Source organism: Aquarana catesbeiana, linkage group LG05 (genome assembly GCF_042186555.1).
Source record: "Aquarana catesbeiana isolate 2022-GZ linkage group LG05, ASM4218655v1, whole genome shotgun sequence".
Lineage (NCBI taxonomy): Eukaryota > Metazoa > Chordata > Amphibia > Anura > Ranidae > Aquarana > Aquarana catesbeiana.
In genome coordinates, this window is record NC_133328.1 from 531,547,988 (window position 1) to 531,563,002 (window position 15,015).

General features: G+C 42.4%; 1 protein-coding gene across 1 annotated transcript in view; it reads right to left on the minus strand.

The window, feature by feature from the left end:
- COPS5 (COP9 signalosome subunit 5) overlaps positions 1-14,703 on the minus strand; it is a 33,092-nt gene extending 18,389 nt beyond the window's left edge. Inside the window, exons 1-6 of the mRNA XM_073631763.1 lie at positions 14,501-14,703; positions 10,919-11,153; positions 6,817-6,945; positions 5,265-5,330; positions 4,874-4,959; positions 1,476-1,587 (exon numbers count right to left, since the gene is read on the minus strand). Of these exons, the coding sequence (XP_073487864.1) occupies positions 1,476-1,587; positions 4,874-4,959; positions 5,265-5,330; positions 6,817-6,945; positions 10,919-11,153; positions 14,501-14,640 (768 nt within the window). The 5' untranslated portion in view covers positions 14,641-14,703. The remainder of the gene's footprint in view (positions 1-1,475; positions 1,588-4,873; positions 4,960-5,264; positions 5,331-6,816; positions 6,946-10,918; positions 11,154-14,500) is intronic.
- Between the last annotated feature and the right edge of the window lie 312 nt (positions 14,704-15,015).

A 15,015-nucleotide genomic window follows, 5' to 3' on the forward strand; every position in this document is an offset into this window, starting at 1 on the left:
GGAGAATGTGAGTACCCCTTTTGGGGGAAGCGATTTTTATATTTTAATAAAATAGTGGTTGATAGTATTACACTATGTAGTCTCTCTTCATTCTATATATGGATGTCTATGGAGCCTTGTCAACCTAGAGTGAGTGGAGATCGTATCTATATGACCTTGCAGAGCCCAAAGAGGGGCTACCAAGCGTGATTTGACATAGTTAGCCACTGTGTCACACGTTTTGAGGTGAGCACAATCACTTTGGGGGGGTTTCCAGGATTCATCACAGTTGATTGCAGCACTTGGATTTATTTGCACCTGATGTGTTGGATTTCGCTGAACACAGATGCACTTTTAATTTGGACATTTTATGGACACTTTATTATAAAGAGATCACCAAGCTCAAATTATTTTGACTGCGTTTAAAAAGCACCAAGCACTTTTATGTTATTTCATGTTCATGTGATTTGATTCTGTGCATGCTACACTAGATGTGAGATATTGCATGTTATCTGATATATCACTTGATTAAGTTTGCTTTGGCGTGAGTGTACATGCACATTGCACTCTTATTGTTTGATATGTAAGCATAATATAGAGGTTAAGATACACACCACATATAGAAATTTGTAAGTCGTATTTGATATTTATACACCAGGGATCTTTGATACCACTTTATTTAATTTTTTGATATCAAGCGCAGCGCAAATAATTTTTTCTATGTGGGTACACTTATTAGGAAGGAGTTAAATTACAATACTTCTGTATAATGTGGTGACACCCTTTTCTCCCCCATCCTCTGTGTGTGGAAGAAGTCATCTGCTGATCTGAGGTCTATAGCAAGGTGATATGGAGGAGCAGCTGGCCAGATACTTATCTTTTAACATTCACACACTGCTCTCAACCTATTCTCTGATGCAGCAAATGAGAACAAAATTTTTGAAAGAAATAACCTAAGTTGTTGCAAAATCTGTATTAAAACCAAAAAAAATGTAATGTATTGCAGCTCATTAGATGTGGTGGTTGCAACAGTTTTCTGTTTTTTATCCCCCCCCCCCCCCAGTTTTAACCTGGTGATCTGGTCAGTAACACACTCCTGTATTAGAGTACCCTCCCCCGTGTTAGATGTGCTAGCAAACTTAAATGCACTAACAAATTAAAGCCAAACTTCAGCTCACACAAACTTATAATCAGTTACAGCAGCATTTATTCCTTTTGGGATAAAGGTTTACCATAAATAAAAGCTGATCATTGAACACACCCCTGTCAGTGGTAAATTGTTTGTCTCAGTCCTAGTGATACATCTAGAAGAGAGCTTGTTCCTTTGAAAAACAACAGACTTACTGGATGGACCACCAGATGAAAATAGAGACAAGAAAGCCTCAAAAAGTAAACTAATGCACCCATCACATCTAAGAATTGGTAAGCTGTAATACAAGAAATGTTTAATACTTCTTTAAATGACTCACATTGAATATACCACGATGGATACTTACAGTTAGAAGACTGGAGGAGCTCAGTGTATTCACCCAATACTTATTCCACAAAAGCTCCAGCAATTTTCGGTCAAGAGAAGACTTGAAATATGCGACTTCCAGTGCATAATACCTTAATGAAAATAAATTAAAAATGTTGATCACCTACCTAACAAAAAATTGCAAAGGCAATTTATACAGCAAACAAAAAAGTAACAGTATTTTGTTTATGAACACAGGTCTGCATTGGGAACATAACATTCTATATTATAGCAGGTGACCCCAAGCCACTTGGTAAAATGGTGATTTACGCCAGATATTGTAGGAAGAAGCACATCGATACAGGTGTGTGCGCTGCTTTCGTATGAGAGCTAGAGATAGAGCTCACAGCCCCCCGCCCTATCCTCCCGAGGAGGTCAGTGTGTGAAGGAAGCCGTGAGAGGTGCCGTTATGCACCATGGTGTCCAGGTCGGGACAGAGGAAGGCTCAAGCCTTAGAAAGAGTCCATGAGGGATAAGAACAGCAAGGAAGACGCAGAACTGGGGTGCTGTGTCTGTGCATAAACACTGGGACATGTTTCATGGTCAAGAGAACCACAAAGGCACTAACCTTCAGAAGGGATCCTGAAAAAAGGTACTTGGAGCAGTAAAGCCACAAGAGAGTCAGGAAGCTGAATGTTATGTTTTTGCAGTGATGGTGAGAAACCCCTGCGTGGGAAGACATATCGGTTTGAATTTTTTACTTTCTTTTGAATAAAAGTGGGCAGGAAAGCCCTGAAAACGATATCTGGCATGGAGTAAACTCACTGTTTTAGCACTACCACTGAGTGAAGATACCCTGACGTGTCACAATACACACACAGTTTAGGAAGTATAAAAAAAAGGCTTAAGCCAAGTTCACACTGGCTATAAAAAAGAAGCGTTTGAGAGGCATTAAAAACGCCCCTCAAGCGCCTATGCAAATGATACAATGGACAGCACGTGGTGCTGTTCACACTATCAAAACATGAAGCATTAGTGCCGTGTCAAAATTGAAGCCTCATGTCGAGTCAGGAGGTGTTTGAAGCCTTTCAATTCCTCCCATTCAAGGCTATGGTAACGCTTCACAGACGCTCTGGCAGGCAGTTGTGGTGCGGTTGCGGGGTGTTAAAAAAGGAGTTGTAAAGGCAGGAGTTTTTTTTTATCTTAATGCATAAAGCCTCCTACACACGATCAGATTTTGACGGGAATTGTGTGTTGACAGACTGTTGGGCTAAAATCCGACCGCTTGTACGCTCCATCGGTCAATTGTTGGATTTTCTGCGGACAAATGTTGGATGGCAGGCTTAAAAATTTTCCGGACAACGGTCTGTTGTCAGATTTTCCAATTGTGTGTACACACAAGTCCATCAGACAAAAGTCCAAAGTACAAACACGCATGCTCGGAATCAGTGCTCACCAAACACAACATTAGCAGAAGGTGTCCAAAGGGTGGTGCTAAAGATCTGAAAAACCACGTAGAATGTCACTACGTTCGTGTTTGTTGACCGACAATCGTGTGCCGTTAGTATGCAAGACAAGTTCCTGACCAACGCCTTTCGGACAAAAGTCTGACGTTTTGTCTGCGGACAATCCGATCGTGTGTATGAGGCTTTAAGATAAATAAAAAACCTTGTGTATAGCAGCCTACCCAGCAGCCGCCTAATTACTTACCTGAGCCCCATCTCTCTCCAGCAAGGTCCACGAATGTCTAAGCTGCTTGGGCACTACTCCTGATTGGCTCCTGCAGCTGTCAAAGTCAGTCAGCCAACCAGGGTAGAGAGGGGGTGGGGCCGGGTCAAGGCTCTGTGTCTGAATGGACATGGAGCTGTGACTCGGCTCCAGTGCCCCCATAGAAAGCTGCTGACTGTGGGGGCACTGGATAGGAGGGAGGGGCCAGGAGCAGCAAAGATGGACTCGAGAAGGGGAGGATCCGGGCTGCTCTGTGCAAAATCAACTGCAGAGGAGGCAAGTATAACATGTTTGTAATTTAAAAAAAATAAAAAAGCCGAAAACCAAAACACACAAAACCAAATGGTTAAAGTGATTGTAAAGCCTTGTGCGTTTGCTATTTAAAAAAAAAAAAAACATGTTATACTTGCCTCCCCTGTGGCAAGACGGCTCGGCAAACCAACGCACCCATACGTCGATCTGTGCATGTGGTACTGCAGGCACGCGCCCGGCGGACTCGATGTCCGCCAGCCACCTGCGATTGCGGGAAAGAGCCAGAACGGAGATCTGTCAATGTAAGCAAAAACAGATCCCCGATCGGACAGGACAGACACAGATCAGCTGTTCCTACAGTTAGAAACACCTCCCAGGGAACACAGTTAACCCCTTGATCAATCCCTAGTGTCAACCCCTTTCCTGCCAGTGCCATTTATACAGTGATCAGTGCATTTTTTATAGCACTGATCACTGGTCCCCAAAAGGTGTCACTTAGGATCAGATTTGTCCGCTGCAATGTCGTAGTGCCGAAAAAAAAAAAAAAAAAGTAAAAAATAGTTTTCAACATTGTCACCCTTTGTTTATAGTGCAAAAAATAAAAGCCGCAGGTGATCAAATACCACTAAAAGAAAGCTCTATTTGTGGGGGAAAAAAAGGACATCAAATTTTGTTCGGGTACAACGTCGCACAACCGCGCAATTGTCAGTTAAAGCGACGCAGTGCCGTATCGCAAAAAATGGCCTGGTCATTAAGGTGGCAAATCCTTCCGGGGCTGAAGTGGTTAAGATTACCTTACTAACTGTAATAGAATAGGCGTTTGTGGAGCCTTAATGCTCAAACGCTTAAAAACTGCCCATAGGGCATATAGGGAGCATTTTTAACTCGTAAAATGCCTAACGCCCATACTAAAGCTCATTAAAGCGATTCTAACACCCATACTAATGCCCTGTACACACGGACGGATTTTCCGACGGAAAATGTGTGATAGGACCTTGTTGTCGGTAATTCCGACCATGTGTGGGCTCCATCACACATTTTCCATCGGATTCTCCGACACACAAAGTTTGAGAGCAGGCTATAAAAATTTTCCAACAACAAAATCCGTTGTCAGAATTTCCGATCGTGTGTACACAAATCTGACGCACAAAGTGCCACGCATGCTCAGAATAAATAAAGAGATGAAAGCTATTGGCTACTGCCCCGTTTAGAGTCCCGACATACGCGTTTTACGTCACCGCGTTCAGAACGATCGGATTTTCCAACAACTTTGTGTGACCGTGTGTATGCAAGACAAGTTTGAGCCAACATCCGTCGGAAAAAATCCTAGGATTTTGTTGTCAGAATGTCCGATCAATGTTCGACCGTGTATACGGGGCATAACACTATAGGAGCGTTAGAAGTTTAGTCAAGTGTGAACAAGCCCTTAGAAAGATTAAACAAAAATGGCATACTCACTGTTTACAATGCACACCAAAGTCTTCTATTTTGTTTAAAGGAATAGTCTGGTACTCCGAGGGACCTTCATCGGGTGGCTTATACCCCTAAAAATTGTAGATAATGCAACATTTGTGTTTTAAAATAAAAGACAACATATTAAAAAGCACAAGAAACCTGGCTTAAGGAGAAGTGCATGAAATATTACATATTGCAAAATACAAAGAGGAGAAAGATAAGACTAAAAAGCAGTCATACAGACTGTAGATGGGGAAAAAAAAAAAGAAAATAAAAGCATAATGGATATATTTATACAAAAGGACTAATGGCACCATCCTAAGTATAGGTATATTTTACATCCCTTTACTAAGATAAGAAAGGGGAAAAAAAATGCCATTTTGATTTAGATTACCTTTGGGTAAGTTCTGAAAGCCCCGAGATTAACTTTGCCTGCAGATATAGTCCTGGTTGGGTCAATCTGAAAGAACAAACAAGAAGAGCAGGACCTGGTCAACTGAAAAGCTAATTTGCACAAATGTCATATCACTAAAAGTGGTCTTAGTTTACTTCCCCTTTCAAGTAAGAGTAAGAAAAATTCACAACAAAGTCCTGCAGCAAAAATCAGCAGATTCTTACAGTTGGAATCATAAATGGTTGTGGACAGCTGCGGCTGGGAAGCCTGTATAAAAGCAGGCAGACTGCGTCCAGGAATAGTCATCTCATTTTAGCCACAGGTAACCGTTGGATGTGTGGATACATACCAACAGCATTGAACAGCTGTCTGTAAGCACCCGTTTTTACTGTCTCAATAATCTGCTGTCCAGATGTGGCCATTCAGTGTAAGCTGTATATCTTTCCTTAAAGGGGTTGTAAACCCTCATTTTTTTTTTTTACCTTAATGCATAAAAGATGAAAAACCTCCTGTGAGGTTTTACTTACCTGAACCCGGTCTTTCCAGTGACGAGCACACCAGCTCCAGCCAGTGTTTTGGGTCCTGATTGGGTAAATTTATAGCAGCGCAGCCAGGGGGCGGGGCAGAGTCCTGCTGTCTATGTCAATAGACACAGCAGCAGAACATGGGAGCGCAGCCACACGAGTGCCAGAGGGAGAGTGGCCTTCCAACGGGGCACTCGAGAAGAGGGAGGAGCCAGGAGTGCCGTTGAGGGCCCCCAGAAGAGGAGTATCAGGCCACTTTGGACAAAACCAACTGCGGAGGAGGTAAGCATGACTTTTTGTTTTAAAAAAAAAAAAAAAAAAAAAAAACAAAAACACCTTTTACATATTCTTTAAAGTGAACCTGTGCTCCATTTTAAACCAGTACTCAAAGTATATTATACAATAAGAGTGAAAACAGAACTTATAATGGTATTCAACAAAAAAAACCCATCAAAATGCAGTTTACCAATTCTTAGGTTGCTGTATTCGTTTTCTTTGTTAGGCTCCCTCATTTTCACCTGTTGATCCTGCCAAAAAGTATTTCAACAAGCTGTCCTGCAGATGTAGCAGTTTGGGTTCAGACAAACCATTTAACACTGGCAGGGCTGCCTACAATGAAAAGCTTTTATGCAAAACCTTTCTCCCAAAAAGGAACAAAACTGTTACTGTAACTGCTTAAAAAGTGTTAACTGGAGCTTGGCTTCAATTTGTCAGTGTATTCAAATCTGCTAGTGTATCTAACACTCCTCAGAACGACAACGCTGCTGTCCAGAGGAAGAAAAAAAAAAGGGGAGGTCTAAAAAAAGAAAACGAATGCAGCCATGACATTTAATGATTGGTAACCTGCAATATATAAAATGTTTTGTTTTTGGTTTAATACTGCTTTAAAATGATTGTATGCATGGTACTCCCACAAAAATAAATAAAATTATATTATATTAACACATACATACATTCACTGAAAATGCTACCCGACTCCTCATACAGGGTAATAATTAGTTTTGTTGCAAATGGATCATAATACCCACCACGACAGCAACAAACGGTTCCTGAAATTGCTGATTAAGCATCTGTGTACTGACATCAATTCCAGACAACCAACAGCCATAGCCTGGATGACTGTGGTACCAGCCGATTGCATTCTCAAGGCGGCCAACCTGAAGGGGGGGGGGGAGGGAGAGGGAAAGGAAGCATAGTTAAAAAGGAGTCTAACGCCCTCTACTGGCAAACAAATAATTGATGAGCTATGAAATAGTACCCAAGTAAAAATAAAAACCTTGCAATATAAATTAAAATCTGAATAATTAAAAACTGATACCATGTTATTTTCCTCTAAGGCCCCTTTCACAGGAGCAAAACTGTCAGTTTTTCAGGCGGATTCGATTGGATTCCCCATTCTCATCTATGGAGCAGCAGGTGTACATATCTGTTTACACACGCCTACATCCAATCAAAACAGACAGCGGATAGAATGGCAGTTGGGTGTAAACAGATAGGCAGTCCGTTTACATCTGACTGCCCATAGAGAGGACAGCAGGCTGTGTCTGCGTCCGCTCTGCATAGGGGCAGTGGACAATGGATCAGCCAGCTGCCTGCTCAGCAAGGATCAGCGGACAGATTACCTGCTGAGCAAGTGGGCTCCTGGCACAGTCTGCCCTGTTTGGAAGGGGCCAAAAAGAGAAATTCAAAGTTAGTAATCCATTATGAAAGAAAATGTTTTAACAGTGAATGTAGTAAACAACTATAATAACAGCATATCATTTATACAATAGCTCACTAAACAGGCCTACTATGCAGATTTTAAATTTTTGGAGCAGTCCAATTACACTGCATAATCAAAGGACGGACAATTCTTTTAAAAGTAATCAATTAAACTATGCCACCCTGTGCACATCTGGCACCATCTTGAACCAATTAAATGATAAGTGTGTTTTTTTTTTTTTTTTTTTTTTTTTTTTTTTTTTTTAGGTATGCACGGATATCGGCTGCCGGAAAATTATCAGCATTTTGCAGAGAGAAAAAAGGTGCCGATAAGGGCCAGCGAAAAACCGTGTGCAATTTTGCCATGATTTTCATAGGACATGTGACTCCAAAACGTAACACGGGTGTGTTTTTACATGGTTTTCAATGCATTTCTATGGGGTGGTGCAACAGAAGTGCAATGGACCAGTCTGAAGACATGCATAGAATTTAAACAGATGCATTTTTCTTGCCTTTTTTTATTTAACGCAAAAGCGCTTCAAAAACTCATTATATATATATATATATATATATATATATATATATATATATATATATATATATATATATATATATATATATATATATATATAAAAAACAGTCACACTCCAAACTCCACTATTGTGAAGACCAAAGAGCTGTCTAAGGACACCAGAAACAAAATTGTAGACCTGCATCAGCTTGGTGTGAAAAAATCAACTGTGGGAGCAAAAATTAGAAAATGGAAGACATACAAGACCACTGATAATCTCCCTCGATCTGGGGCTCCACGCAAGATCTCACCCCGTGGGGTCAAAATGATCACAAGAACAGTGAGCAAAAATCCCAGAACCACATGGGGGGACCTAGTGAATGACCTACAGAGAGCTGGAACCAATGTAACAAAGGCTACCATCAGTAACACACTACGCCACCAGGGACTCAGATCCTGCAGTGCCAGACGTGTCCCCCTGCTTAAGCCAGTACATGTCCGGGCCCGTCTGAGGTTTGCTAGAGAACATTTGGATGATCCAGAAGAGGATTGGGAGAACGTCATATGGTCAAATGAAACCAAAGTAGAACTGTTTAGTAGAAACACAACTCATGTTGGAGGAGAGAGAATGCTGAGTTGCAACAAAAGAACACCATACCTACTGTGAAGCATGGGGGTGGCAACATCATGCTTTGGGGCTGTTTCTCTACAAAGGGCACAGGACGACTGATCCGTGTACATGAAAGAATAAATGAGGCCATGTATCTTGAGATTTTGAGTGCAAACTTCCTCCCATCAGCAAGGGCATTGAAGATGAAACGTGGCTGGGTCTTTCAGCATGACAATGATCCCAAACACACCACCCGGGCAACAAAGGAGTGGCTTCGTAAGAAGCATTTTAAGGTCCTGGAGTGGCCTAGCCAGTCTCCAGATCTCAACTCCATAGAAAACCTTAGGAGGGAGTTGAAAGTCCGTGTTGCCCAGCGATATCCCAAATCATCACTGCTCTAGAGGAGATCTGCATGGTGGAATGGGCCAACATATCAGTAACAGTGTGTGACAACCTTGTGAAGACTTACAGAAAACGTTTGACCTCTGTCATTGCAAACAAAGGATATATAACAAAGTATTGAGATGAACTTTTGATATTGACAAAATACTTATTTTCCACCATAATTTGCAAATAAATTCTTTCAAAAATCAGACAATGGAATTGTCTAGATTTGTTTCCACATTTTGTCTCTCATAGTTGAGGTATACCTATGATGACAATTACAGGCCTCTCTCATCTTTTTAAGTGGGAGAACTTGCAGAATTGGTGGCTGACTAAAAATACTTTTTTGCCCCACTATATATATTTTTTTTTCCAAAACTGTCCACTTCAGTTTCGCTTTTCGGCCAAGTGCATCCTGAATTTCGATTACGGTCCAGAATTTATTTCGGTGCAGCGCTATTGACCATCTTTTTCTACCCTCTTATCCCCTTCTCCAGTAGTTGGAGCATACCACATACCATATACAGTACCTACAGAGTACTGTTCACTGTGCAGCATTCAAAAATAATCAAACATGCAATAGTAAATGCATGCTTCAATCTCTTTTCATTTCAATGGAAAATCAGACAGCCTCACAGACAGGCCAGCTTCCATTTTAGTGAATGGAGACAGAGAGGCGCATACAAGACACCACAGAGGATTTCTCAAGATAACAGCCTGAAGTTGTTACATTGGGCAGGCCACATAGTGAAGATCTATGGACAGCGTTGCAGGCAAGTAGTAAAGTATTGTCAAAAGTATTGGGACACCTGCCTTTACACGCACATGAACTTTAATGGCATCCCAGTCTTAGTCCGTAGGGTTCAATATTGAGTTGGTCCACCCTTTGCAGCTATAACAGCTTCAACTCTTCTGGGAAGGCTGTATACAAGGTTTAGGAGTGTGTCTATGGGTATGTTTGACCAATCTTCCAGAAGTGCATTTGTGAGGTTGGGCACTGATGTGGACGAGAAGGCCTGGCTCGCAGGCTCCACTCTAATTCATCCCAAAGGGGTTCTATCGGGTTGAGGTCAGGAGACTCTGCACTGGTCCAAATCATTTGGCGGAGGGGGGATTATAGTATGGGGTTGTTTTTCAGGGGTTGGGCTTGGCACCTTAGTTCCAGTGAAGGGAACGCTTAAGGCACCAGCAAGACATTTAGGACAAGTTCATGTTGTGGGAACATTTTGGGGATGTTCCAACATGACTGCGCACCAGTGTACAAACAAAGTCCATAAAGACATGGATGAGAGAGTTTGGGGAGGAAGAACTCTTGACTGGCCTATCGGGTTGAGGTCAGGACTGTGCAGTATCAGCCAGTTTAGAAAAAAAAAAAAAAAAAAGCCAATATTCGGCCGTCTCCCTGTCAGAACACAACAGCTCAGCGGGGGAGATTGGTGTACTAACGTTGGATGGTTAGTACAACGACTCCGACTGAAGTGACTAGATTTTTTTTTCGTTCAATTCAAATGTGTTGGGATCTTCACAAAGATTGTTTACAATCTTCAAGATCATTCCGTTTAATAGAAGTAGGCTGAAAATAATTGAAATACAATGTGGAAAGGCATATAGGATTTTAAAAGTATTCCCTTTAAGTGCTGGGAGAGGGAGGTAGAAATGGATAAATTCATGAAAAGTCAACAGGATAAAGTTAACAAAAAAAAAAAAAAAAACCCTGCTCTATCATCACTACACACAAAGCTATAGAGATCAATGAATGCAAGAAATGCTCATACTTGCCACCTTATTAGTAAATCTAGAATTGTGTACAACCAGTCAGTCTGTAAAGCCACTAGTAACAGCTGGACACAACTCCTGCTTATAAAATGGGAGCAAGATGGGCAGCAACAATGCAATATAAATCATGACTAAAATAAAACTATACCTGTTTAGCATTTTCTATATATGCAGCCATGTATTCATATGCAGCAGCTTGAGCATTCACTCTGGTTTCAGTCCCTTCAACCGGTAATGCAAAACTGTCCATAATAATCATAGTTTCTCCATCCACCTTTCCAAGCATCAGACCCATCACTTCCAGGTTTCCTCCTGACCGGGCGTGCATGACCATCTTCAGCAGTGCTAAGGCAGACACCTTGCAGTACTTAAAATAATGATGACTACAAGACAAATACAAAGATACGATTAAATATTGTTCATGACATGACATGGCAATGATTTGTGAAATTTCAGCATGTTAGAACCCTGCCAGTTTCAAGTACTAGTGATAAAACTTTTTAGATGCTTGCTCTAAGCGATCTGTGAGCCGACATCTACCTGACGTAAAGGTAAAGTTTGGAAAGTGTCACTGCTATGAATCAGAATCATGAAATAGAATCATCCAGGTACTTACAGGCCAGTCTAGCTTTCCTATTGAGTGTTCTCAAACCACTATAGTATGCACAGTCAAGCACAATGTGATGGAAAAAGAAGTAAAAAAATCTGCACTTTTTTTTTTTACCCTTTAACTGATCACTTATGTAAAATACCTAAAAAAGAAGACCTGAAATCAAAAAGAAGATTTGCAATCTTCTAGGGAATGTCCAGAAATTATAATTGTCATTTAGCAGTACTCTGAATGATTTTTTTTAATTCCTCTTCAAAAATAGCAGCACACTTCCTGTGCATTGAGCATCATATCTGTATTTCTGCAGTGCGAGATCAAAGGCACTGTGACCAACTGCTCATCTCATGGGATCTGGAGTGAAGCTGGCCACACACTGACCCCTGCTGGACAAGCTGATGTTTGATCAGTGTGTGGGCTTCCCTGTTTAACAGAAATGGATCATTTGTCTTCTGTTGAAAGCACATGTTGGAAAATGTTTCCATTGATTAGCAGCTGCAGTGGGCGAGTTCCACTTTCACTCATAGCATTCCAGCACATTTTACAAAGTGGCTGAATTCCTTGGCTTTAACATCCTTATAGGGAGGTCAGCAATGGTGGTCCCCATATTTTTCCCCCATGACATAATCACTTTAATTGCTCCAACCCAGATTTCCCCTTTCTTGCAACAGTCAAGGTTCAATGCTGTCATTTATGGAAGTTAGGCTTTGTTCTTTCAGCCACCACTAGACTAACTACCTGTTACCAGGAGTCATTTGTTCATCTTAAAGGATAAGTTCACATTTGGGTTCATGTAACATGTTCCCAGTGCTGCAGCTGCCGCCCGGTGACAGGGAGAAGTTGCCCTTATTAGCTGACACTTTTTGAAAGCAGTGTGGACATGGAGGGCTCCGCCCTCACAGCTGCGTCATTCATACACAGAGCTCTGTGTATGAATGAACTACAAGTCCCGACATCCTTAGCGGCTGTAAGCTTGTAGTTCTCAAACTACCACAGCGCTGTGGAGTTCAAGTCTTCCTGTCAGGAAGTATCGGCTTACCAGTACGGAAGTCGATACACTGACAGTGCTCAGGAGACCTGCATGGCATCAGTGATCTTCTGATCGCTGGTGCAATGCTTTATAGAGTATACAGACTAATACAAAAAAATATTAAATGCGCATTTTTTTTTTTTTTTTTTTAACCTGCAAAAAGATGTGCATTTCTTTTTTGTACAAAGGTGAACTTATCCTCTTCGGCCATTTTCACTGCCCCGGCCGAAGTGATGTCACTCCAATGTATGTGCAGGAGTTCCATCATCTCAGCATTGCTGGAATTTGTACACAGAGCTGCATCTGCACAGCTCAGTGTACAGGACACACAGGCAGGCAATTGATTTTTAATGCAGGAGAGATCTAGTGGGGTTGATTTTCTAAAACTGGAAAGTGCAAACTCTGGTGCAGCTGTGCTTGGTAGCCAATCAGCTTCTTCAATTAAGTTTTGACAATAAAACCTGGAAGCCAATAGGTTTCTGTTCACAGCTGCACCAGATTTTGCAGTCTCCTGTTCTAGTAAGTGCTTGTTCAGTGACCGAACGTGCATGAAAACTGATGAGAACTTTCCTCCCCACCTTTTTTTTTTGCCAGGCCTCTCGTTTAAACCTTTTATTTGGGTTACAGAGTCGTTGGGATGACAATGGATTAGAAAGCATATTATTGACTTGATTGCTCTGGTGATATCTCTTGTGGCTCTTATAAATGTACAGTATCTTATTTCAGGCAACTAATTTGTTCTTTTAACTGGGTACTGCGCAAATTTTGCTTTACTTATGTTATAATATATGATAACGCCATTGCTTTCCATGCCCTACATTTAGGCTACTTTCACACTGGGGCAGCAGGTCCATTAGTGGTAAAGCGCCGCTAATTTTAGTGGTGCTTTAGTATTGTTTAAGCAGCACTTTTTTTGGCCACTAGTGGGGCGCTTTTAACCCCCAAGAAGGGGATAAAAGCACCCGTGTCTCGGTGCTTCGGAAGCGCTGCCCATTCATTCCAATGGGCAGGGGCGGTGTAGGAGCACTGTATACAGCGTTCCTACACCACCCCAAAGATGCTGCTTGCAGGATTTTTTTTGTCCCCATCCCTTAAGTGCACTGCCCCAGTGTGAAAGCACTCACAGTGGTGAGGCAGTTTTCAGGTGAAATTTTTAGCGATAAAACGCCTAAAACTGCCTCAGTGTGAAAGGGGTCTGAGGCCACTTTCACACGGAAGCGGTGGGTCCGTTAGCCCAAGAAGGGGTTAAAAACACCCACTTAGGGCTGCTTTCAAAGCGGCACCCATTCATTTCAATGGGCAGGGGCAGTGGCAGAGCGGCGTATACAGCGCTCCGCCCCAAATATGCTGCTTGCAGGACTTTTTTCCCGTCCTGCAAGCGCACCGCCCCAGTGTGAACGCACTCGGGCTTTCACACTGGGGGCTGCAAAAGAGGCAGTTTACAAGCGCTATCTTTAGCGCAAAAACACCTCAGTGTGAAAGCGGCCTAAAAGAAAACCACGCAGATTTCACTTGCAGAGGCATCAGTTCTCATGCACGTCAGTCATATGCCCTGTTCACACCAATGTTGTCACGTCAGTTTTTTCTCAGTGCTTAAAACCACATACATGGTGCAGATTCCTGCGCAGTAAAAATTCACATGTGATACCAGTGTGAACAAGGCACATAGAGAACCATTGTTTTGTTTTTTGTGCCCTTGCAGAAAAACTGACATCTCTGCACCATGGTGTGAACGAGACCCAAATCAACCCCAGTATGTCTCTTCTACTTTAAACTCCAGCCTGTTTGACATTCTTCTTTCATACAAAAAGTTCCACTTTAACTGCCAACACACAGATTTGGATTTTGGGAAGTCCTCTTCCCATCAGATGAGTGCCCCCCCCCCCCCCCCCCAATCATGACAGTCCTGAGGAGTGTGTCTGGGTAGGATGACCCCTCACTATTACTGTGCTGGTCCTGTCAGTGCCAGGCAGGAGTGACACCTGAAGATGTGACACCTCTGCTGTCAGCTGGCTTTAGTTGTCACCCAGTGATCTGCTAGTACTGTCTGCCCAGTCACCCCTCCCCCCTGTGTACAGGAAGCCTCCACTCACTCCTTGGTCCAAGGCTTGGCGGCCAGGATCTCCTGCTGCTGTTTCTTGTCATATTTGTAGATCTCGTCGATACTCTGTACCTCCTGCATGTTATTAGAGAGCTCCCAGGTCTTCTGGGCCACACTGCTCCCCGCCGCCATCTTGCCGGAGTCGCCGCACAACACTGACAACCACAGCTCGTACTGCGCATGCGTCCGCGATGATTCCTTCCAGAGGGGCTCCACACATTCACTGCAGCGGAGGGGGGGATCCTTGTAACCCATAAGCCAAGCATACAATGCTCTTACTAATAATTTGACCATATCAACAATTACACTATGCAATGCAATCGTATGGTCAAATGTAAGACAGTATAGAAAACTGAGGGATTATGATTAATGCTGTGGTAAATGTCCCCTATTTTATAAAATAGTACAATCCACTGTTCGGCAAGACTTGTGGGACTACAGCTGGTGTAGGATTTGCGCCACCTAGTGGCGATTGATCATATAACACTTCCAAACCTGAAGGCATGT